General features: G+C 57.0%; 3 protein-coding genes across 9 annotated transcripts in view; all 3 read right to left on the reverse strand.

Annotated features, from left to right (window-relative positions):
• Positions 1 to 22667, reverse strand: part of PRPF6 (pre-mRNA processing factor 6) — a 180601-nt gene that overhangs the window by 136019 nt on the left and 21915 nt on the right. The gene's annotated exons all lie outside the window — the stretch shown is intronic.
• DNAJC5 (DnaJ heat shock protein family (Hsp40) member C5) overlaps positions 1 to 22667 on the reverse strand; it is a 217063-nt gene that overhangs the window by 37782 nt on the left and 156614 nt on the right. The window contains exon 1 of one of the 2 annotated variants that reach the window (XR_007717254.1): positions 975 to 1199. The gene's annotated coding sequence lies outside the window, so the exon portion shown is untranslated. Of the gene's footprint in view, positions 1 to 974; positions 1200 to 22667 lie in introns of those variants that run through there. The other variant, XM_050746346.1, reaches the window with a different exon arrangement.
• Positions 6751 to 22667, reverse strand: part of TPD52L2 (TPD52 like 2) — a 30621-nt gene continuing 14704 nt past the window's right edge. For 2 of the 6 annotated variants that reach the window (XM_050746313.1, XM_050746316.1), the window contains 5 exons: positions 14457 to 14558; positions 11045 to 11071; positions 9993 to 10034; positions 8967 to 9015; positions 6751 to 8431 (listed from right to left, as the gene is read on the reverse strand). In XM_050746313.1, coding sequence (XP_050602270.1) covers positions 8336 to 8431; positions 8967 to 9015; positions 9993 to 10034; positions 11045 to 11071; positions 14457 to 14558 — 316 coding nt within the window. In that variant the 3' untranslated portion in view covers positions 6751 to 8335. The remainder of the gene's footprint in view (positions 8432 to 8966; positions 9016 to 9992; positions 10035 to 11044; positions 11072 to 14456; positions 14559 to 22667) is intronic. The other 4 variants (XM_050746318.1, XM_050746314.1, XM_050746319.1 and 1 more) reach the window with 2 other exon arrangements.

Consider the following 22667-nt stretch of genomic DNA (forward strand, 5'->3'; position numbering starts at 1 on the left):
TGAAACTCAGCTGACATTTTTTAAAAAGAGAAGCAAATAAACGAACATAAAATCTCAGAAGCTTTGGGTAAAGTTTTGCCTTCAAGTAACCATGACAATAGATGGAGTAATATAACTGTTTTTGTCATTAGGTTTTTCTAAACAGACAAATAAGAGCAGAAGTGTCTAACCACCACCAAATTTTCCCAACCAAGCCTAAGCCGGAAAACAAAAATAAAGCTGAAATTTTTGCTTCCTTTTCCTGTATGACACAACTGAATGAATTTGAGAAATCATGGCTTCGGCACACGAAAAAGAGAGTCTTTAATCCAGACACTTAAAACCAACAAGTTAGAACCTGAACGGATGAGTTCCTAATACTCTCTCCTTAAGAGTTCAATATAAAGCATGGCTTCAAATGTTTTTATAAGGCGGCTAAGGCAGGTTTTTTCTTACAAACCAAATGCTTTTTGGAATTTAAAACGTCTGAAAGATTAATTTAAGGTGCGCTAAAGAACAATTTTCAATTCCCCGAGCTATAAACACAACGACCCAGGGACTAAATTATCTGCCACCCTAAAACCAGCGATGCTCCAGCTTCTTCGGTCCTCCCGCAGAAGGGGGAGGACCCCGGGGGGTCGGGGGCGGCCGCGGGGACCTGGGGAAGCGGAGGCGGCGTCCCGGGCCCGGAGAGACCCGCGGAGAGCGCGGCCCCAGTCCCCACCGCGGGACGCGGCACTCAGACCCCCGGCCCGGCCCGACTCCCGCAGGCCCCGGCGCCGACCTTCCCGCGCCCCCGCCCCGGCCCGGCCCGGCCCAGGCCGCGGCGTCGCAGCAGCTCCGGCCCCGCGCGGCCCCGGCCCGGGGGTCGCCGCCATTTCCGGCTTTGGCGCACCGCCCCCGCCCCCACCCGCGCCCGCGCCCGCGCCCCCGCCCGCCCGACCGCCCCGGCCTGACGTGGGCCGACCCGCCCGCCCGGCCCGCAGCGAGCTCACCTGCCCGTCCGCCCGCCCGCCCGCCCTCCCGCCGGCTCCGCGGCTCCGCTCCCCGCTCCGCGGCGCTGCTGGGCAGCGGCCGACGCACTCCTCAGCCTGGAGACCCCGGGCGGCGGCGGCGGCGGCGGCGGCGGCGGCAGAGGGCGCGGGTGCAGCACCGGCAGCGGCAGCGGCAGCGGCAGCGGAGACGCGCACGCTCACGCACGCACCCGCACCGGCGCGCGCGCTCCCGGAAGGACGTGGGCTCCGGCGGGTCGGAGCCGCGGGCGGGACTGGCTGCGCATGCGCTCAGAGCGCCGAGCGGAGGCTCCGCCCACCGGGGGCGGAGTCCCGAGTGACAGCCCGGGGCAGAGGCGCCCGGTGGAGGCTCCGCCCATGAGTGGGCGGGGCCCATCGTGCCGGTTGGGGCGGGGGCGGAGCCAGCCCTCCCAGTCTTCAGGTGGCCGCAGGTGGATCCCGAGTCCCGAGTGGGCCGGCATGTGCTGCGGGGAACCGCGCGGAAAGAGAGGCGCAGGGCTTGCTGGTCTTGCAGGTAAGTTTACTCAGCACTTTAAGTAAGATTGAGAAAAAGTAATCGTTCTCATCAAATAACTGAACAGGGAGCTGGTGGGAGATGGCTGCGGACCGTCGCCCCCGCCCCCCTCCCGAGCCACTGTCCTGGGACTGACATTTGCGCATCCCTGGAGCGCCGAGATGGGACTTCCTTCCTTCCTGTCCAACCACTGAAATGCTGAGGCCAGCACCCTCCCACCCTCCCGGAATCATCTCCAAACAACGGCGTGGAGGGGCAGGACGACGAACGTCCACTCCACTTCCCTCTGCCTTTGTCCGTCCCGTCGGCCCGCTGAGGGCGTGGAGACCCGCCGGCCACCCTTCCCTGTCCCTGTGACTGCAGGCGCTCCGCCACTCACTGACGGCCTGCCCTGCATAGGCGGCCTGTGCCACTTCCCATCCTAGAAGCTCCCAGACCTCTGCGGCCGGTGCTCCTGCCTCCTCGCTTCCACCCTTGCCCGTTTACCTGAGTTCAGTGAGGTCATCACAACAAATCCAGTGGCATCCAAGGCTTCCAGTGACATACTGCGTGAAACCCAAATTCTCTCTCAATACGTTCTGGCCTCCTCCTTCCTCTGCCCTCATAACTCACTGCCATAATGCCGGTCTTGAATTGCCAAGCTTGTTGCAGTCTCAGAGCCTGGAAGTGTCAGAGAGCTTGGGAAGCCTCCTAGCAGTCATTAAACTGTGCAACATCAAGCAAGCAGGAAGACAAGGCTTATGGAACCCAAGAAGCAGAAAGGCCAGGTTCATATCTACAACTATAGATTCAAGAGAATGAATGATTTCAGGCCAGAATTGGAGGGATGAGAGAATGAAATGGGCCTGGTACCGATCTCAGGTTGAAGCTGTATTCCACTTGTGCTGGCAGCTGCAAGAATGAATGAACCAGGCCTTAAGTGAGTCCCTCTGAGACCTAGTAGTTACACTTTACGGACATTCTTTCAAAGAAAATATTCACAAATACAGAAAAAGGTATATGCACTGAAATGTCCATGAAGGCACTATTTTTAATAGAATGGAAACCTGCCCAACTGCACAAGTGAGCACTCAAATGGAATATTATAGTTACTGAAACGTATACAACGGGACACCATGGCTCACGCCTGGAATCTCAGCACTTTGGTAGACCAAGGCAGGAGGATCACTGGAGCCCAGGAGTTTGAGACCTGCCTGGACGACAGAGTGAGACCCCTATCTCTACAGAAAAAAAAAAAAATTTTTTTTGAGACGGAGTCTCGCTCTGTCACCCAGGCTGGAGTGCAGTGGCACAATCTCCGCTCACTGCAAGCTCCGCCTCCCAGGTCCACGCCATTCTCCTGCCTCAGCCTCCCAAGTAGCTGGGACTACAGGTGCCTGCCACCACGCCCGGCTAATTTTTTTGTATTTTTAGTAGAGACGGGGTTTCACCGTGTTCGCCAGGATGGTCTCAATCGTCTGACCTCGTGATCCACCCGCTTCGGCCTCCCAAAGTGCTGGGATTCCAGGCGTGAGCCACTGCGCCGGCCAAAAAAAATTTTTTTTAATTGGCCGGGCCACAGTGGCATGCATGCCCCTGTAGTCCCAGCTACTCAGGAGGCTGGATCGGGTGGGAGGTCAAGGCTGCAGTGAGCTATGACTGTGTCCCTGCATTCCTGCCTGCGTAACAGAGCAAGACCCCATCACTTATTTAAAAAGAAGAAAAAAAAAGAAAGATAATGTATAGAAAGGCTACACAGGAGCAAAGAACTCCTGAAACTAAAATGAGCACGATGCATGATACATAAAAAGTATCACACATATACCGATCCATGAACACGCCAGCCTGCTTGGAGAAAATAAGACAGGAAGGTATGGCCAGGTACACTGGCTCACGCCTGTAATCCCAGCACTTTGGGAAGCCGAGGTGGGCGGATCACCTGAGGTCAGGAGTTCAAGACCAGCCTGGCCAACATGGCAAAACCCTGTCTCGACTAAAAATACAAAAATTAGCTGGGCGTGGTGGTGTACGCCCCTGTAAATCCCATCTGCTCACGAGGCTGAGGCAGGAGAACTGCTTGCGCCCGGGAGGTGGAGGTTGCAGTGAGCTAAGATTGCACCACTGCACTCCAGCCTGGGCGACAGAGCAAGACCCTGTCTCAAAAAAAATAAAAAATAAAAAAAGACGACAGGAAGGTCTCAAAAAAAATAAAAAATAAAAAAAGAAGAAGACAAGAAGAGATTGATTGTGGCTACAGTTGGGAAGAGTGTCATGTTTACCTCTGATACATCAGGCCCTGTGCTAAGTGCTGTATAAGCTTAAGCCCTTCAATATGATGAGGCAGATGCCATTATCCTCACTCTGAGAAGAGGGGACTGAGCCTTCAGGCATTGCTGCCCGCTCCTCAGGTCCACTTACTCCACTTGCTCTGTCCTTGAAGCTCTCCAAGCGTTTCACCTCGTCAAACATGAGCCAGGTACACAGGGGAATATGTCTTCCCCAACAGATGGTTTGCAAAGTCCTCGAGCACTGGGTCCACGTCGGACTCACACAAAACCTAGCAGACTCTTACCCGCAGGGCAGTTACAGTATCTGTTCAATAAATGAAGACCACGTGGAACTCATCCCAAAATAAATTAGGGTAAATCCTGACTGCAGGTGGCAACAGCGCAATTCACCCTTTATTGGTGCCAGCTCCCTGCTGTACTGGGGCTTATGTACCATACAATTCAAGGCCACCTAACTTTCCCTGCTCTTCCATCTGGGGTCAGCCTGGCTACCTCTGACCTCCGAAGTCTGGTGCTCCCACTAAAGGAGTCTTCCAATGGGAACGCCAAAGACTAAGAATGGATACATGCAAAGTGCCAAACCAGGGGAGAGTGGAGGTGCCCCCTCAAGTTTTGTTTTTTTTTTTAAGACAGAGTCTCGCTTTATCGCCCAGGCTGGAGTGCAATGGCATGATCTCGGCTCACTGCCACCTCTGCCTCCCATGTTCAAGTGATTCTCCTGCCTCAGCCTCTTGAGCAGCTAGGATTACAGGCACGTGCCACCACGCCTGGCTAATTTTTGTATTTTTGTATTTTTAGTATTTTTTCACCATGTTGGCCAGGCTGGTCTCAAACTCCTGACCTCAGGTGATCCGCCTGCCTCGGCCTCTCAAAGTGCTGGGACTGCAGGCGTGAGCCACCGCGCCTGGCCGCCCCTCAGGGTCTGTACAGATGACGCAGTGAGCACTCTGGAGTGTGTTAGTGGGAAGGAGGGGCAAAGTGCAGAACACTGTATACCACTGTTTGACCGAGGAAAGGAAGGGAATGAGAGCATCTTCATAGGTGCTTGCTTTTGCTTGAAACACACTGGGAGGATGAGCAGTAAGTCATGACAGAGGGTGGGTGGGGAGCAGAGCCTGTTTCTGAGCATGGCTTTGTATCCAGTTTTGACTTTAGAATCCTGTAAATTACCTTAAAACCCCTAACAAGGCCAGGCGCAGTGGCTCACGTCTGTAATCCCAGCACTTTGGGAGGCCGAGGTGGGCGGATCACGAGGTCAGGAGATCGAGACCATCCTGGCAAACATGGTGAAACCCCATCTCTACCAAAAATACAAAAAATTAGCCGGGTGTAGTGGTGGGCACCTGTAGTCTCAGCTACTCGGGAGGCTGAGGCAGGAGAATGGTGTGGACCCGGGAGGCAGAGCTTGCAGTGAGCTGAGATCGGTCACTGCACTCCAGCCTGGGTGACAGAGCGAGACTCCGTATAAAAAAAATAAAATTAAAAAAACCCTAACAACAAAGCAGCCCTTGCACCACCATGGGACATCCCGGAGCCACAGGTGCACTCGTCTAACCCGCAGAAGCAAGCGTTCTGCGCAGCGGCAGGTGGATCCTTCCCACAGCAGCTGCTGTGGGAGCCCGCCCCGAGGGAGGACCCTGCTTCATTTCATCGGTGCCGTCTTGGCTGTCTTCTGACCTGAGCCAAAGAGTCCAAACTTGCCCTGTTCATTCAGCACGTGAGAGGCTTCAGGTACTATTATTCCAAGTGGTCCCTCGTCCCCAGAACGAGGTCAAGCCTTTGAAGGCCGTTGAGCATGGAGTAACACGAACCCGACAGCCATCACGTGCTCGCCCAGGTAGTGGGGCCCTGCCCACTTCCACCCACCTCCGCCCAGCGGGCTCCTGGCACTTGTGTCTGATGCAGTCTAGCTCTTCACCAGAGGCAAGATGGCCAGCACGTGGCTTTTCGAATGCACAGCACTCTATACTACAACTTTTTTTTTTTGAGACGGAGTCTCACTCTCGTCACCCAGGCTGGAGTGCAATGGCTCGATCTCGGCTTGCTGCAACCTCTGCCTCCCGGGTTCAAGCGCTTCTCCTGCCTCAGCCTCCCGAGTAGCTGGGATTACAGGCGCCCACCACCGCTGGCTAATTTTTGTATTTTTAGTAGAGACAGGGTTTCACCATCTTGGCCAAGCTGGTCTCAAATTCCTGATCTTGTGATCCATCCACCTCAGTCTCTCAAAGTGCTGGGATTACAGGCGTGAGCCACGGCACGTGGCCTACAACTATTACTATTTTTTTGAGACAGGGTCTCAATCTCTTGCCCAGACTGGAGTGTAGTGGCATGATCATGGCTCACTGCAATCTCAACCTTCTGGACTCAAGGGTCAGCTTCCTGAGTAGCTGGGACTAATTATTTCACTTTTTTGTAGAGTCAGGGCCTGGCTACATTGCTCAAGCTGGTATCAAACTCCCAGGCTCAAGTGATCCTCCCATCTTGGCCTCCCAAAGTCCTGAGCTTATAGACATGAGCCACCACATCCGGCCTACTTAGTTGAGCTGGAATCCCAATATGTTGCCCAGGCTGGTCTTGAACTCCTGGGCTCAGGTGATCTGCCTCACCCTCCAGAATGACTGGGACTACAGGTGTGCCCAGCAGCAGCTCAGTGCTTGCAGGGGCAGCTGGCGAAGCCTCTGGAGCTCCTGGCCCAACCTGGAGCCTGGTGAGCTCCTCCTCGCCCTCCCAGGGCTGTTTCAATTCCTCTTCCCAAGACTCTGGGTCTGACTTCACAGGGTAGCCAGACACCATTCTCCCCTCACAGCTGGCTCCGCTTGTCGTCCCAGCATTGAGGACCTGCCCGTCGTCTTTGGGACTGTCCCCTGCCTGCCTATCCCAAAACTGCGGACTCATTAGGGCAGGTGCTGCGTGTCGGTTCATTTACCACTCATCACGGTCCTGTCCTGAACGACACATCACACAAGCCACGGGAGACTTTCCCCCAAAGGAATGCTTTATTGACAAATTACCCATTATTATAATAACCTTAAGGAAAAGATACATCAGTTGACACCCGCACAACCTGCCTTCACACCACACCCCACAGGCCAATTTTAACCCTGGACAAAGGGCACCAAGCACTGGGGTTCCCTGGCCCCTGCATCTTTTTCGTGTGTGGAGTGCCATCCCCAGGGGTGTCTGAACTGTCTGGGGACAGAGTTGTCAGAGGACACTTGCTCTACCGAACAGGACACTTTGAGCTGAGCAGCCCTTCCCCTCCTGGGAGTGGCAGAGCCAGGCACACCACAGGCAGGCCCTCAGTGTCCTGCCAAGAGCCACTAAGGCACAGAGCTACCCCTGCAGACCATGCCATCTGACATGCAGGGCCCTGGTGTGAGCGAGAGGCTGCTGGGGTGTGATCACTTAGTAACAGGAAGAGATCTTTGTAGCTCCTGAGAAAAAGGCAACAGCAATCCTGGCCGATGCCCATGCCCCACGCTTCACCTGACCTGTGGGGTCGTTTCATCCCAAATGCAGCAAGCAGGTGGGTTGGAGTCACTGACGAGTGCCAGCCGGGCCAGGCCCATGCAAAGGCAGCACTGAGAACGGGGGCACAGCTCTTTTAAAGGGTGCTAAAGACAGGCTTTTCCTTCTCTTGGCCCCCCCATTCCCAGCGGCTCAAGAGCCCTTTGGGGCAGAGCAGGGGAGCCAGTGGGAGCTGTCACGGTTGAGAAGAGAAGCAGGTTTTGTACACTGGGATGGAGTGTGCATGAAATCAAACACCCCAACTGGAACAGGCTGCCACGCAGACCAGGTGTAAAATTCCACACAGTGCTCACAACCATTAAGGAACTCTCATCTATATACACATAAAAATTATAAAGAAATAAAGCATAAGGCAATGTAAGGCTTGTATTTCAGCTTGAGTCCAAAGACATACTATTCTCTATGAGGCTAAAGCTGCTTTGCCTAATTTAAACTTTTTGAAAAGTCCACTGCATTTAAAAAAGAATGAATTTGCTTCCGTTAAAGCTAGATTAGCGTGACAATTAGGCAGCTGCTGATGATCAGTTTCCTTTCTGGGGGTCTCAGAAAACTGACAGTTTTCTTGTTCGGCATTTTGAGATAAAAGATTGTGTAACAGGTAGGACTTGCTGGGTGATTGTGTTCCTTCTGTGAGTCAGGGAAGGGGAGGAGGAAGTCAGAAAATGCCACTTATTTGATGCTTAGAACTCTTCAATCCTTCAACATTCTGATGGGCTAACATGATTCCCAAAGGGAGCCTGGGCTTTGGCTCAATATTCTTTCAAATCCTCCACCCTGTCCACTTCCTGCACCCCTGGGAAGGACAGCACAGTGATCTGTTTCATCTACAAACTTGAGTGTAAAACATCTGTGTACAAGACTGTGTTCTCTAAATTCATGCGAACGCGGCAGCCACATCTCCATGTGGATGGGCAGGACTGTCCTCAAAGCCGGCTCTGCTCATCCGCCTGGTTGGCTGCTCCGCTGAACAGAGCTGCGGCGGGATGCTGAGGGCGTGCTGCGTGTGCTCTGCAGCGGGCGAAGCGACCACAGGCTTAGAAAGGTGCGGGATCCGACAGGGGCTTGTCACCACTCCCCGCTGAGGAAGGGAGGTTGTCACTGCCGTTCTCTCGATCACCCACAACCTTAGACTACGGGAGAGAAAAGATGACAGAAAAACCTGAGACAGAGCACACAGCACAAGGCAGACCCCAGGCCCATGCTCAGTGCTCTACAAAAGGTTATGTGACATGAACCCTGCTCAGCAGCAACAGGGAGCAGATCGCAGACGGGCACCAGCTGAACAGGCCTCCAGAGGACGATGCCAAATGAAGACGGTGAATGCCAAACAGCTGCACACTGTATCGTTCCATTTACGTGACATTCTTGAAATGACACAACGATACGAAGGGCGAGTGGACTAGGGGTTGCCGGGGGTAGGGCGGGAGGAAGGTTGGCACGGCCAAGAAGGTACCAAGAAGGGCAGTGGGGACCGGGAAGGGCAGTGTGGAGACGTTCTGTGTCCTGAGTCAGTGCCAACGTCCTGGTGGGGAGGCTACACTACAGGATTTTCCGAGATGTTGTCACGGGAGAGAACTGTGTAAAAGGCACAAGGAACCTCTCTGCATTACTTCCTACAACGGCATGTGAGTCTACGATGACTAGTAACAGTCCAGGTACAATTACCTTTATGGTCCCAACTCGGTCCTCAAATGACTTGAAGGTTGCAGAGTTCCTTTCAAGAGAGAGGGAAGAGTGTTGGTGTCAAGAGAAAAGGGTTGTGCTGCCCTCTAACTCAGAAGGGCCTCAGGGCGAGGGCCAGCCTCCAAAGGACCCTAACAAAATCCCAAGATCTCATGGCAAAAATGTGAGACAGCCAGGTCATTCCAGAGACCCCCCAGGTCAGAAGTGAGGTCGGTCATGCCCAACAGTCACAGGGACAGGTCCAGACATCACACAAGGCAACTGGAAACCCCGACTGTGCAGCTGGGGGGATGTCGGCCCCCCTCTGCTGTACCCTACGGGGACACCCTGGGCTCCTGTACTGAGGTTATGAAAAGTCTGGAATTCACGCACATCTCTCAGAGAAGCGAAGGGAAGACCAAGGACACTTCTGGGACAGCAGAGTGATAAGGAGACAGAGGAGGAGAAAGCAGGCCAGCTCCATCCCACTCAGTCCCTCCCACAGAACCAGATACCCCTCCCAGGCCCGGGGCCTCTAGAGACCAGCACGTCTGTGACACCCAGCCGGAGTCCCCACAAGGAGAACAGGACTCTCCTGAGAATCAGGGCAGTGCCTGAAGGCACAGGCACGAAATAGGGACCATAGCTCTGGGTGTTTCCACGAAGACTGAGACCCATAAAGTGTCCTGACTGACAGCCCACCAGGGCAAGTGCCAGGATCTGTGTGCCAGCCTCTCCAACCCGACCCCAGCTTGACGCTGCAGGCAGCCAGGGACAACTTGGAAAAGACACGGCCGAGTTTGACACAAGGATCTCCTCTGGAGGCTGCAGGTCGAGAGCCTGACCCCTACCAGCTTCCTCGTCAGCCTAGAGGGGGTCTTTACCAGCCCTTAGCCATCAGGAGATTGCCAAGGGAATGGCGTCCTTAATTAATCCAGGGATATGGGAAGGGCAAGGTGTGACCGGCGGGAGCCGCCCCAACCCCCACCAGAGACACCCGGCTCTGGAGCTGCAGCGAGCATACGTTACCTCATGGCCGGCATACTTATTGAGTGGCGGATGGAGTAGCTGCTGCTTGGAAGCATGGCAGAAGCAGAGAAGGAAGCAAGAGTTAACACCGAGATCCACACACAACCCCAACTGGGCGGGGATGGGCAGAGCTGGGATTGCCCCACTCCTGGCAGTCGGATCAAGCTGCTGCCTCCACACCACGCCCCGAAGGAAACTCAACCCAGGGTCCGCCCTCGGCCTCACGGGGGGCACCCCAAGTCTGCCCCTCCACACCACGCCCCTGAAGGAAACTCAACCCCAGGGTCCGCCCTCGGCCTCACGGGGGGCACCCCAAGTTGCCCAGCACATAGCACTGGGGGAGGAGGGCACTACCATAGGAAGTGTGAGGAGACCAGGCCTGGGCTTTTGAAAAGTATTTGGGACCAGCAGCCTTCAGATGTCCTTACTTGACTTCGGCAAGTTTAAGGACCTTTTGGCAAAAGACAAACAACCAGGTCAGGTAAAAACACATGAAATCACAGGTTGCTCTGGGCCTGGCTCTAGACCTCCCGGTTCCAGCCAGAAGTGCAGGTGCGGGCGGCGCCCCAGGCTGGCCTAGAGGAGCCCGCTCTGGCCCACACGAGGGCCCTGTGGGAGGCACAGGTAGTAAGACAAAACTCCATCTGAAGGAAAACAAGGAAACAGGACCGATGTCGAACAGGAAGGTGGTGAGAGTCGGCACAGCCCTCCCCCATGAAAAGGCTCCTTCTCAGAAGTAAACTCAGGCGTGGACGCCAGGCCAGTTATTCACTGACCCGGGAGCAGGCAGCCCGTGAGCCTGGGTGGGAATGGGAAGCACGAGGAGGGACACAGAAGGGCCGGGGGGTTCCGGAGGGGCCTCTGCGTCGATCCCACGCTGCTGCTTTGTTCCCCGAGAGGCAGCAACTGCCTGGCTGGGACTGCTGTCCTGGAAGGGGTGATCCCCCTTTCACCAGCCCTCTACCAGCATAGCTGCCCACGGGCCCTGCCAGAGCCCCCCTGCCCCAATCCAGAGAACAGTCTTCCACAGGTGTGTCCAAGCTCAGCCTTACCTAAAGGAGTGTGAAAATGGATGAGCCCTGGAAGGTGGCAGCAGGAGAGAAGAGGAAACGAAGTGTAAGCAAGGCAGGCCAGCACCCGCTCAGTGCCCTCCTCAGGGAGCCCCAGGCCCCCTGCTCATGCTCAGCCAGGCCCAGCAGGGGAAGACGCTCCAGGACGGCTCCTCCATCCGCATACCACCGGCGAGAGCAGCCCTGTCTCCAGTCTCCTCAAGTCCTGACTCAACAGGAGGCTCTCGCAAGCTCACGACTAGCAACTGCTTAGGCTCATGGCTGTGCACAGGAGGTCCCTGGGTCCAAGCCCTGTCCACGCCTTATGCCCCAAGGCACACCTATTTGAAGAAGCCACAGCACCTGGAGCGCAACTGGCCCCATCCAGTAGCACAAAGATATGAAACGTGCCACAGCGTGACAGCTGGGTTTGGCCAGCTCCACAGAACGAGAGCGGCCCGTTCCCCAAAGCGCGTCAGCTGAGGAGGCACACACACTGTGGGAGCATGTGGGACACCCTTGGCGCCGAGCACTTCTGCTCTGAGCTCTGTCCATGCACGCAGACACCAACCTGGAAACCTGTGTGTCCAAGGGCAGCTGCCGCCACTCACTGCAGCCAGGCCCACTCCGACACGGAGGCAGCCACTGAAGAACTGATAAACGCTCAGCTCGCCCGCGGTCCTGAGACCACGGAGTCGGATGGTGACCTGACCCTGGTGTAAACGCCCCCCTCTGACCTAAATCCAGTTCCCTTTCCCCCATCCCCATCACCTATGCCCCAGGGCACACCAAAGGCCTCACAGTCCGGGGCTGCCCTGAGACGGGCCCATCAGACGTGGGTGTTGGGCAGCTGTCCCGAGGGGCTTCCACGCAAGAGTAAGCTGGGTCCGTGGGGTTCATCGGCCCTAAACTCGATATAAACCTCCTGGAACCCAATTTTCACGTTCAGGAAGCAGTGAGCTCCCAACCTCAGTCTCTAGGTCAAGAGGTAGATGGGCCCAGACCTCAGAAACGACTTGTGACTGCCTGGGGAGATGATGGGGATACACCAGGGGCTCCAGACGTCAGAGGTCACACCACCACTACAAACATAAATGGAGGAGCAAGCAGGGCAAGACACACCAGCAAACAGGACCTCTCCACGGGCACTGTGAACACGGCCGGCCAACTGGAGCGAGCTGGCTCGTCCCAGGTCAGCCTGAGGCCCCGCTCACCCAGCTGGCCCCACGTACCAGGGCACACGTGCAAACACGTGGCACAGTGTGGCCAGGCACACTGACAGCTGTGCCAGAGTCACTGCAACAGGAACTCTGCTCACTGCCAGCCATGCCCTGAGGCTACACGGCACAGGGGTCAGCTGCCAACCCCAGGACTGAGCAAAGCGCGAGAGCCCTCCTCCCCATCAGAGGAGCAGCAGACAGAGAACTGGGACCGTGTCCCTGTGCTTCCAGAGAAAAACAGGCCACACAAAAAAACGCCCAGATCAAAACCCCAGGACTGGCCTGTGCACGGCTGTCAATCAGTGCCGAGGGCTCCGCCTGACCCTTGGATTTCCACCACGATGCTCTGAACAAACTCAAAAGGGAGTGTGGACACTATGAGTGGGCAAACGCCCCCGATGGCTGGCATAATTTAGGCACAACAGGCACCCGTTGCTTCCTGAAGATGCTCTGTGGTGAGACCGGCATTTTCGGGAAGAAAACAGCCCTGCAAGGCTGAGTGCAGCTGGAGCTCAGGGTGTCCCTCCTGGGTCCAAAGCGCAGCAGCAGTGGGGAAGACCTGCATTTGGAGGGTGCCCCACAAGGACCCCCCAAGTCCCAGCTGCTGGGGAGTGTGGAGCCCTGGGCGTGCGAGGGTGCACAGAGGAAACACACACGTTGCGTACTGATGACTGCAGCTTCTCCAGAGGTTTAAAACTCTCGAAATAGAAGTCGCCGCGATGGGAGAGTAGATTACCTCAAACAAACAAAAATACAAGTGGGCACAGCTCCTGGGCAGTGGCCATCCCCTCTGCTTGGCAGGGTGGGTCCCTGGGTGTGTGGCTGTCTATGTCCTGGCCTGTGGCTCAGTGGTCAGGGGAGAGCGCTGGCAACTACAGGCTGGGAGGCAGGACATACCTAACCTAAGGCAGGCAGGCAGGCAGGGAGCCGGCCCAGCAGGAGATGTACGTATCTCTGAATCCTGCAGGGGCCATGAGAGGGGAAGAGGGGAGCACTGGGTGGGGTCAGCACGGTGCCCCACTCACCGGTCCTCTAGGAACCCTGCACCCATCTTTGCCAGAACTGGGTCAGAACTGCAGGGAGGCACTCCCTGAGATCCCAAAGCCAGAAAACCAGTTCTGAGAATGGGAAAGGAGTCAGGGCAGGGTGGGCAGCAGCATCCAGAAGTTGGGGCCAGGATGCTGGTGATGGTGACAACCTACATCATCCGCTCCTACAACCCGTGTGAAAGAGGCCCACCCGAGGCCCAGCCGGGGTGCCCAGCCAGGAGGTAGTCCGGCCAAGCATCATATCCAGGCTTCTGGCTCAAGGCTCAATCCCCTCATCACCATGCTGTGGTCAGGGAGCCTAGAGCAGGGAAGGGAGAGGAAACGTGCCAGCCACAAAGCGCCGGCCCTGCTCACTCCTTGGCCCTGCTTGCTAGGGAACGCTGATGGCCAGGAGGCTTTCACCAGCCTCTGGGAGAGAAGGCTCATTCAGAACCTCCTGAGTGTGACCGCACTCTCTGAGACCTGGGAAACGCCCTCAGAAGTACCATGCCGAGCACCTGTCCTGGAGATGGTGGACTGCCGTCCCGCCCTGACCTGTCCTGGAGATGGAGGAGGAGGACTGCCGTCCCGCCCTGACCTGTCCTGGAGGTGGAGGAGGACTGCCGTCCCGCCCTGACCTGTCCTGGAGATGGAGGAGGACTGCCGTCCCGCCCTGACCTGTCCTGGAGATGGAGGAGGACTGCCGTCCCGCCCTGACCTGTCCTGGAGGTGGAGGAGGACTGCCGTCCCGCCCTGACCTGTCCTGGAGATGGAGGAGGACTGCCGTCCCGCCCTGACCTGTCCTGGAGGTGGAGGAGGACTGCCGTCCCGCCCTGACCTGACTCTGACCCCCAGGCTGCAGTCGCTGCCTCTCAGTGAAGCTTCGAGGTGCAGACTCGTCCCTCACCAACCCTGAGCACCACAAGTTACCCAAAGCACTGGCGGCCGACCCTCCTTGAAGAACACAGAAATGACAGAAAAGCAGCTGACGGGGATGGACGAGCCTCCCAGGCAAGGGTCCCACACAGACCGGTCAGGGCCATGATGGCCACATCCCCGAGCCACTGTCTGAGACCTGATCTCCAGGCAGGCTTCCTGTAGTGCCTCCAACACCTCACCTCACTCCTGGCCAGGTCTCAGGGCAGCAGGGTCAGGGCTGGGTCTCACCTCATGTCTCCAAGCTTCCTGCTGATGGCAGAGCCCACTGTGGACAGGGCAGCGGAGGTCTTCTGTCCGGCCTGTGAGAGAGTTTCCTGAGTCTTCTTGTAGCTGGAAGAAGACATACCAGTTAAATCAACCAGACAGCATGGACGGGTCACCACCCTCAGCCAAGCAAACAAAGCACTGGGAGCACGCCCGAGGAAAACTGAGGAAAGGAGCCGGGGCAAGGGGTGGACACTTGCCAGGTGTGTACGGAGCGGGTGCAGGCGCAGAGCCCCTCGGCCCCCAGAGGCCCCTGCAGCGAGGAGCAGCCTGTGTGTTGCTCACTGAGCTCTCAGCGACCCTGCTGACTTTCGGCCCCCCAGCCCCGCGATGCTGCTGCTTTCTCATCTCACAATCCAACTCCACCCCCTCACCTGACACCTCCTAAGCCCACTTTCCTGTCTTCTCACAGCCCCTCTGACTACAGAGAAGATGCCCCATTTGCCTGCTAGAGAGCGGACGGGCCCCCTGAGGTGCACGCCTGGCAGGCAATGCCAGAGCAGAAAGGCCTCTCGGTGCCCTGACCGGCCCATGCGTGCAAGGTTCCCTTTCCTCTTCCCAATGAGACTGTGCTGAGGGGAGAAAATGCTCAACCACGGCTGTGGGAACGAGCTTCAGAGTGGCCATGCAGCCCGCAAGGTGCCCCTGCTCCAGACAGCGGGGCCCGTGTGCCTTCAGAGCATCGGACAGTTCCATTCCCAGGCCTCTTTTCACAGTGCAAGGGTCTGCCCCGGCCCCTAGTGAAGGCCCCGCTTCTATCCTCTCCAGCTCCCTCCAGTGTCCACCCACATGGGTACATCCCACCAAAGCAAAGCTCTGGGGCCTCGGCGTCCGCAGGACGGGCAAAGGGCAGCAGGCAGGATGCTGTGGCTGCAGGGATACTGTTGGGCCCACCATGACAGCCAACACCTCAAGTCGCAGGCCCTCATCCAGCTGCCACCGTAAACACAAAACACGGCAGCCTCCGACATAACCAAGTCCAAAATGCGAACCCACGACCACCTTCCCCACAGCTCCTCCCTCAGCGAAGCCAGGAACTCAAGGCTGAATGGAGACAGGCTCCCAGGGCCATCTTGGCATTACCAGTGCCAACCTGGAGAGTTGGCAAACCCAGCCAAGCCCTGACTGAGTGGCATCTGGGATGACTGGCGCCAGAGAAGGTGCAGGCTCTGCCCGCTCCCACTGGCGACACCAGGTCCCAATGATGGGCCTTCCAGAGCACTTACTCACAGGCCCTCCACGCCACCCCCTGCAGGAGGCCCGTGTGAGCTGAGCGCCACCACTCCAGCCCCTAGTTGACAAGTGTGTGTGACCCACCAAGTGTGCCCCGGCAGCACATCCCAGCACAGCTCTCTCGTGCCCACCCCCAGCCAAGGCCCAGAGGACGCACTTTCTTTTCTTTTTATTTTTTGAGACAAAGTCTTGCTGTCGCCCAGGCTGGAGTGCAGTGGTGCAATCTCAACTCACTACAACCTTCGCCTCCAGGTTCAAGAGATTCTTTTGCCTCAGCATCCCAAGTAGTTGGGATTACAGGCACCCACCACCACGCCCTGCTAATTTTGTTTTTAGTACAGATAGGGTTTCACCATGTTGGCCAGGCTGGTCTCGATCTCCTGATCTCAGGTGATCCACCCGCCTCGGCCTCTGAAAGTGCTGGGATTACAGGTGCGAGCCACCGCGCCCGGCCTATTATTTTATTTTATTTTAGAGACAAGGTTTCACCATGTTGAGGCTGGTCTCCTGACCTCAGGTGATCCGCCCGCCTCGGATGTCATCCAAAGCACTGGATGACAGAGTACAGGTGTGAGCCACCGCACCCAGCCCAGAGGATACACTTCCCATCCAGACTCCGTGCAGCTGGAACCACGGCTGTTTTTATCTTTTTTCTTTTTTTATTAATAAAACATCAGGTATAAGTAACTAATGACCTGCTACATTTAGTTTCAAAAATACAAATTCTTTTTTGTTGAGACGGAGTCTTGCTCTGTAGCCCAGGCTGGAGTGCAGCGGCGCCATCTTGGCTCACTGCAAGCTCCGCCTCCCGGGTTCACACCATTCTCCTGCCTCAGCCTCCTGAGTAGCTGGGACTACAGGCGCCCGTCACCACGCCTGGCTAATTGTTTTGTATATTTAGTAGAGACGGAGTTTCACCATGTTAGCCAGGATGGTCTCCATCTCCTGACCTCGTGATCAGCCCACCTCGGCCTCCCAAAGTGTTGGGATTACAGGCGTGAGCCACCATGCCTGGCCCCAAAATGCAAATTCTGAAGACATCTTTAACTTTGATTTTCCCTGAAATAACAAATGCATAAAACCATGTGAACGTTCTATGGTTCGCTGAAGCAAAGTCACCTGCAGCAGAGGATTCTAAAGTCCTCACAGCACCTGCATTTGTGCCTAAAGAGTGGGGATGGTGAAACCGAAGTTGGAGAGAAAACCGCCGCCTGTGCCCAGCCTTTGGAATGAGATGCGGGTCTTGAGTGTGACCTGTGGGTGGGTAAGTACCACCCACACGATAAGGAGGGTCCACTGAACACTGACACGATGTGCCACTGTGGTCAGTCCCTGCCGTGCCATAAACCACACTCAAGCCCCTGGGGGTCCCTCAGCCCTCAGCATTGCTTGGGTGTGGAAACGAGGGGTCACAAGGGAACCTCCTCTGGAAACGGGAACCTCCAAACTGGGATGGCCCTGGAAACAATGGGCATCACCTGCACCGCCTGAGGCCACCACCAGAGGCCACCACCAGCTCCTCTCCCGCCTTCTCTTCCTACAGCAGGTCCCTGCCCAACAGCTGTGGCTCTGACCTCTCCCTTCCCCTTCTCAGTCCCATCCTGGGCCTCCGAGGTAGCAGCAGCAGCTGCGAGGTCCCCTTCCAAGGCTCACAGCGCTGCAGGCCTGTTCTGAGAGCCTCAAACACGCAGGCACACACATTCCTCAGAGGACGAGAAGGCTGGGGAAGCTAAGCCAGGAGGAAGGGGCAGGGGTCAGAGCCAGCATCTGCACCCAGTAACTAGTTTCAGCTCTACTTGAGGGCACCAGGCCGGGCAACCGCAGCCAGCACCCATTTGGGAGTTCCTAAGACCTTCCAGGAAGAGAGCCCTGGACAGATAGCAGTTTTGTCTCATGCCAGGAGCTGCCCCCTGGGCAGCACAGGGCATCTGGTGGATATCCTTGCACTCCCCCTCTCCTGAGTCTTCCTCTGGGGGCTACCCCCACTCCCACTCAGGGTGGACAAGTGATCCAGGCCTGGCCAGAGCACACCACCTCCCCGGCCACAGCCATTAGTCCAGGGAGACCCATACGGGACCACACTGTTGGGCTGCAGCAGTGGGGGCAGGGACTTCTCTGCCAGGTGAGTGCTCCCACCTCCCTGTTTGATTGATGCTACCTTGAGTCGTGCTTTCTGTCACCTGCAACCAAAACAACTCCAAGTGAACCAGCTTGTAACTGCAGGATCCATACAATGCCCCTCTCAGCACTGAGGTTTTTAGTTAGCTCTGCCTATAAATAGAATGCAACAGGCAATCATTTTACCACTCACAGAACACAGCTGCTCTTGCCTTCAGACACGACCCACTGAGGAGAATGTGGCCACATCGCAGCCTCATGGGGCCAAGCATCAGCGCTATCCTCCACCCGCCGGCCACATTCTTCCCGTCCCTCCTCCGGGCACCACTGGCTGAAAGGATCTACAGACATGTGGGTCAGGAAGCAGGAAGCTCTTACTGCCTTCCTCTGCAAGAGCTCTGGGCAGTGGAGGCACACCCACGGCCCACCTCCTGAAGCTGATTAGGAGGGGCACCAGCCAGGAGGAGCACGCGCAGTGGCCACATCCTCAGGCCCCACCTCCTGAGCCATATCCCTTCCGCCTGGGCGGTCCAGGCAGAAACCACCACCCTCGGCCTGGGCCGTCTGGGCAGAACCACCTTCTACTCTGACAGCTCTCCCCACAGAACTCAGGGGAATGGCCTCTGCCAGGTGACGCACTGGCCGTATGCTTCCATGCTGAGCCACATGCTTCCCCAGAGGGGTCAGGATGCTAAGTGTTGCACTAAGCTCTCTGAAACACTATTTATTTGAAATAGGATCCCGGCAGCTTTATGTCAGTTGGTTTTACAAAACAGCACTGAAGTCTCCTGAGACTATTTTCAGATTGAGTCTGCACCGTGCGTCTGCCTGATGCCCAAACTGCAAGGATGACCAGATGACCAGATGACCGTCACTGACCGTCACTGACCCAACCTAGGGAACACCCACTACCCAGCAAGGTCACTGTCCGTCACTGTCCCAACCTAGGGAACACCCGCTGCCCAGCAAAGTTACTGTCCATCACTGTCCATCACTGACCGTCACTGTCCCAACCTAGAGAACACCCGCTGCCCAGCAAGATCACTGTTCAACGCAGCCCGAAAGACACAGCCCACCAGGGTCCCTAGAACACCCAGGTCAATGTGCCATGAACCGCCTGAGTTTCTGACACCAGCTTCCCACTGTGACACCAGATGCAAAGGCCCACGTGCAGAGTGCCGGCCTGGTCACCCAGGACCTTCAAGACAAGCTCGGCAGCAACCACTTCCTTCCAGCCCAACACGGGAGGACGTTCTGCCCATGTTCTGCGGCAACCATTACAGCGCTACCTTCTATATAACAGACGGAAAAATCCCACAGAGACTATTTTAGAATATTCTCCTTCTCAGCTTAAAGACATTATACTCAGATCAGAACACAAGTAAATGAAGTGCTATTATCCAGCTGAAGGATCTCCAAATATTAGGAGTTACTCTGAACCACGCCGCTGACACACACATATCAAACTACCCACAGTGAATCCACACTGGCCAACGCTCTGACAATGTGGTGCCTCCCAGACCACGAGGACTTCACATTTCCACCCGCACGTCCTCCACCACGCCCTCCCCCAAAGAACTACTCCAAAGGAGGAAAGGAATTCTGAGAATCCAACAGCTGGAGCCAAGGAGGGAAAAGGGTTAGGGTTGGAACACACAAAAATTCGCCACCAACAGAATCAGGCCAAGTGGTGTCGTCCAGCTTGTGCACTGCTGGAAGCCAAGGAGCTCTATTAGTCAGAAATGCAGCCAGGACCAGCGCAGGCCTCTTATATAAGGGATGCATATATCAGGCAGAGAGGAGTTTTAAGCGTGGCCAGGTGGCTGAGTGAGTTTCTTTCAGCTACTATTCCGTTCCACAATAGTCTAAAGGATAGTTTACCTGAGAGAAGAAAAGTTATATTAAGAAAAAATAGCCAGCAAATACCAAAAGATGCTTTGTGCCAAGTGTGCACAGCCCAATTCCCTGACCGAGTGTCAGGAGGCGGAGAGGAGGGAGGAGGAGGTGCGGATGGTACCGGCACTCAGGAGGCGGAGAGGAGGAGGAAGGAGGAGGTGCTGATGGTACAGGCACTCAGGAGGCGCAGAGAGCAGGAAGGAGGAGGTGCTGATGGTACAGGCACTCAGGAGGCGGAGAGGAGGAAGGAGGAGGTGCTGATGGTACAGGCACTCAGGAGGTGGAGAGGAGGAGGAAGGAGGAGGTGCTGATGGTACAGGCACTCAGGAGGTGGAGAGGAGGAGGAAGGAGGAGGTGCGGAAGGTACCGGCACTCAGGAGGTGGAGAGGAGGAGGAAGGAGGAGGTGCTGATGGTACAGGCACTCAGGAGGCGGAGAGGAGGAAGGAGGAGGTGCTGATGGTACAGGCACTCAGGAGGTGGAGAGGAGGAGGAAGGAGGAGGTGCTGATGGTACAGGCACTCAGGAGGTGGAGAGGAGGAGGAAGGAGGAGGTGCGGAAGGTACCGGCACTCAGGAGGCGGAGAGGAGGGAGGAGGAGGTGCTGATGGTACAGGCACTCAGGAGGCGGAGAGCAGGAAGGAGGAGGTGCGGAAGGTACCGGCACTCAGGAGGTGGAGAGGAGGAGGAAGGAGGAGGTGCGGAAGGTACCGGCACTCAGGAGGTGGAGAGGAGGAGGAAGGAGGAGGTGCTGATGGTACAGGCACTCAGGAGGCGGAGAGGAGGAGGAAGGAGGAGGTGCTGATGGTACAGGCACTCAGGAGGCGGAGAGGAGGAAGGAGGAGGTGCTGATGGTACAGGCACTCAGGAGGTGGAGAGGAGGAGGAAGGAGGAGGTGCTGATGGTACAGGCACTCAGGAGGCGGAGAGGAGGAAGGAGGAGGTGCTGATGGTACAGGCACTCAGGAGGCGGAGAGGAGGGAGGAGGAGGTGCGGATGGTACAGGCACTCAGGAGGTGGGAGGAGGAGGAAGGAAGGAGGTGGTGCTGATGGTACAGGCACTCAGGAGGCGGAGAGGAGGAAGGAGGAGGTGCGGATGGTACAGGCACTCAGGAGGTGGAGAGGAGGAAGGAGGAGGTGCTGATGGTACAGGCACTCAGGAGGCGGAGAGGAGGAAGGAGGAGGTGCTGATGGTACAGGCACTCAGGAGGCGGAGAGGAGGAAGGAGGAGGTGCGGATGGTACAGGCACTCAGGAGGTGGAGAGGAGGGAGCAGGAGGTGCGGATGGTACAGGCACTCAGGAGGCGGAGAGGAGGAAGGAGGAGGTGCTGATGGTACAGGCACTCAGGAGGCGGAGAGCAGGAAGGAGGAGGTGCGGAAGGTACAGGCACTCAGGAGGCGGAGAGGAGGAAGGAGGAGGTGCGGAAGGTACCGGCACTCAGGAGGTGGAGAGGAGCAGGAAGGAGGAGGTGCTGATGGTACAGGCACTCAGGAGGTGGAGAGGAGGGAGGAGGAGGTGCGGATGGTACAGGCACTCAGGAGGCGGAGAGCAGGAAGGAGGAGGTGCGGAAGGTACAGGCACTCAGGAGGCGGAGAGGAGGAAGGAGGAGGTGCGGAAGGTACCGGCACTCAGGAGGTGGAGAGGAGCAGGAAGGAGGAGGTGCGGAAGGTACAGGCACTCAGGAGGCGGAGAGCAGGAAGGAGGAGGTGCGGAAGGTACCGGCACTCAGGAGGTGGAGAGGAGCAGGAAGGAGGAGGTGCTGATGGTACAGGCACTCAGGAGGTGGAGAGGAGGGAGGAGGAGGTGCGGATGGTACAGGCACTCAGGAGGCGGAGAGGAGGAAGGAGGAGGTGCGGATGGTACAGGCACTCAGGAGGCGGAGAGCAGGAAGGAGGAGGTGCGGAAGGTACCGGCACTCAGGAGGTGGAGAGGAGGAGGAAGGAGGAGGTGCTGATGGTACAGGCACTCAGGAGGCGTAGAGGAGGAGGAAGGAGGAGGTGCGGAAGGTACCGGCACTCAGGAGGTGGAGAGGAGGAGGGAGGAGGAGGTGCTGATGGTACAGGCACTCAGGAGGTGGAGAGGAGGAGGGAGGAGGAGGTGCTGATGGTACAGGCACTCAGGAGGTGGAGAGGAGGAGGAAGGAGGAGGTGCTGATGGTACAGGCACTCAGGAGGCGGAGAGGAGGGGAGGAGGAGGTGCTGATGGTACAGGCACTCAGGAGGCGGAGAGCAGGAAGGAGGAGGTGCGGAAGGTACCGGCACTCAGGAGATGGAGAGGAGGAGGAAGGAGGAGGTGCTGATGGTACAGGCACTCAGGAGGTGGAGAGGAGGAGGGAGGAGGAGGTGCTGATGGTACAGGCACTCAGGAGGTGGAGAGGAGGAGGAAGGAGGAGGTGCTGATGGTACAGGCACTCAGGAGGCGGAGAGGAGGGAGGAGGAGGTGCTGATGGTACAGGCACTCAGGAGGCGGAGAGCAGGAAGGAGGAGGTGCGGAAGGTACCGGCACTCAGGAGATGGAGAGGAGGAGGAAGGAGGAGGTGCTGATGGTACAGGCACTCAGGAGGCGGAGAGGAGGGAGGAGGAGGTGCGGATGGTACAGGCACTCAGGAGGTGGAGAGGAGGAGGAAGGAGGTGGTGCTGATGGTACAGGCACTCAGGAGGCGGAGAGGAGGGAGGAGGAGGTGCTGATGGTACAGGCACTCAGGAGGCGGAGAGAGAGGAGGAAGGAGGAGGTGCGGAAGGTACCGGCACTCAGGAGGCGGGAGGAGGGAGGGAGGAGGAGGTGCGGAAGGTACAGGCACTCAGGAGGCGGAGAGGAGGGAGGAAGGGAGGTGCTGATGGTACAGGCACTCAGGAGGCGGAGAGCAGGAAGGAGGAGGTGCGGAAGGTACCGGCACTCAGGAGGTGGAGAGGAGGAGGAAGGAGGAGGTGC

The sequence above is a fragment of the Macaca thibetana genome, chromosome 10, assembly GCF_024542745.1.
Source record: "Macaca thibetana thibetana isolate TM-01 chromosome 10, ASM2454274v1, whole genome shotgun sequence".
Lineage (NCBI taxonomy): Eukaryota > Metazoa > Chordata > Mammalia > Primates > Cercopithecidae > Macaca > Macaca thibetana.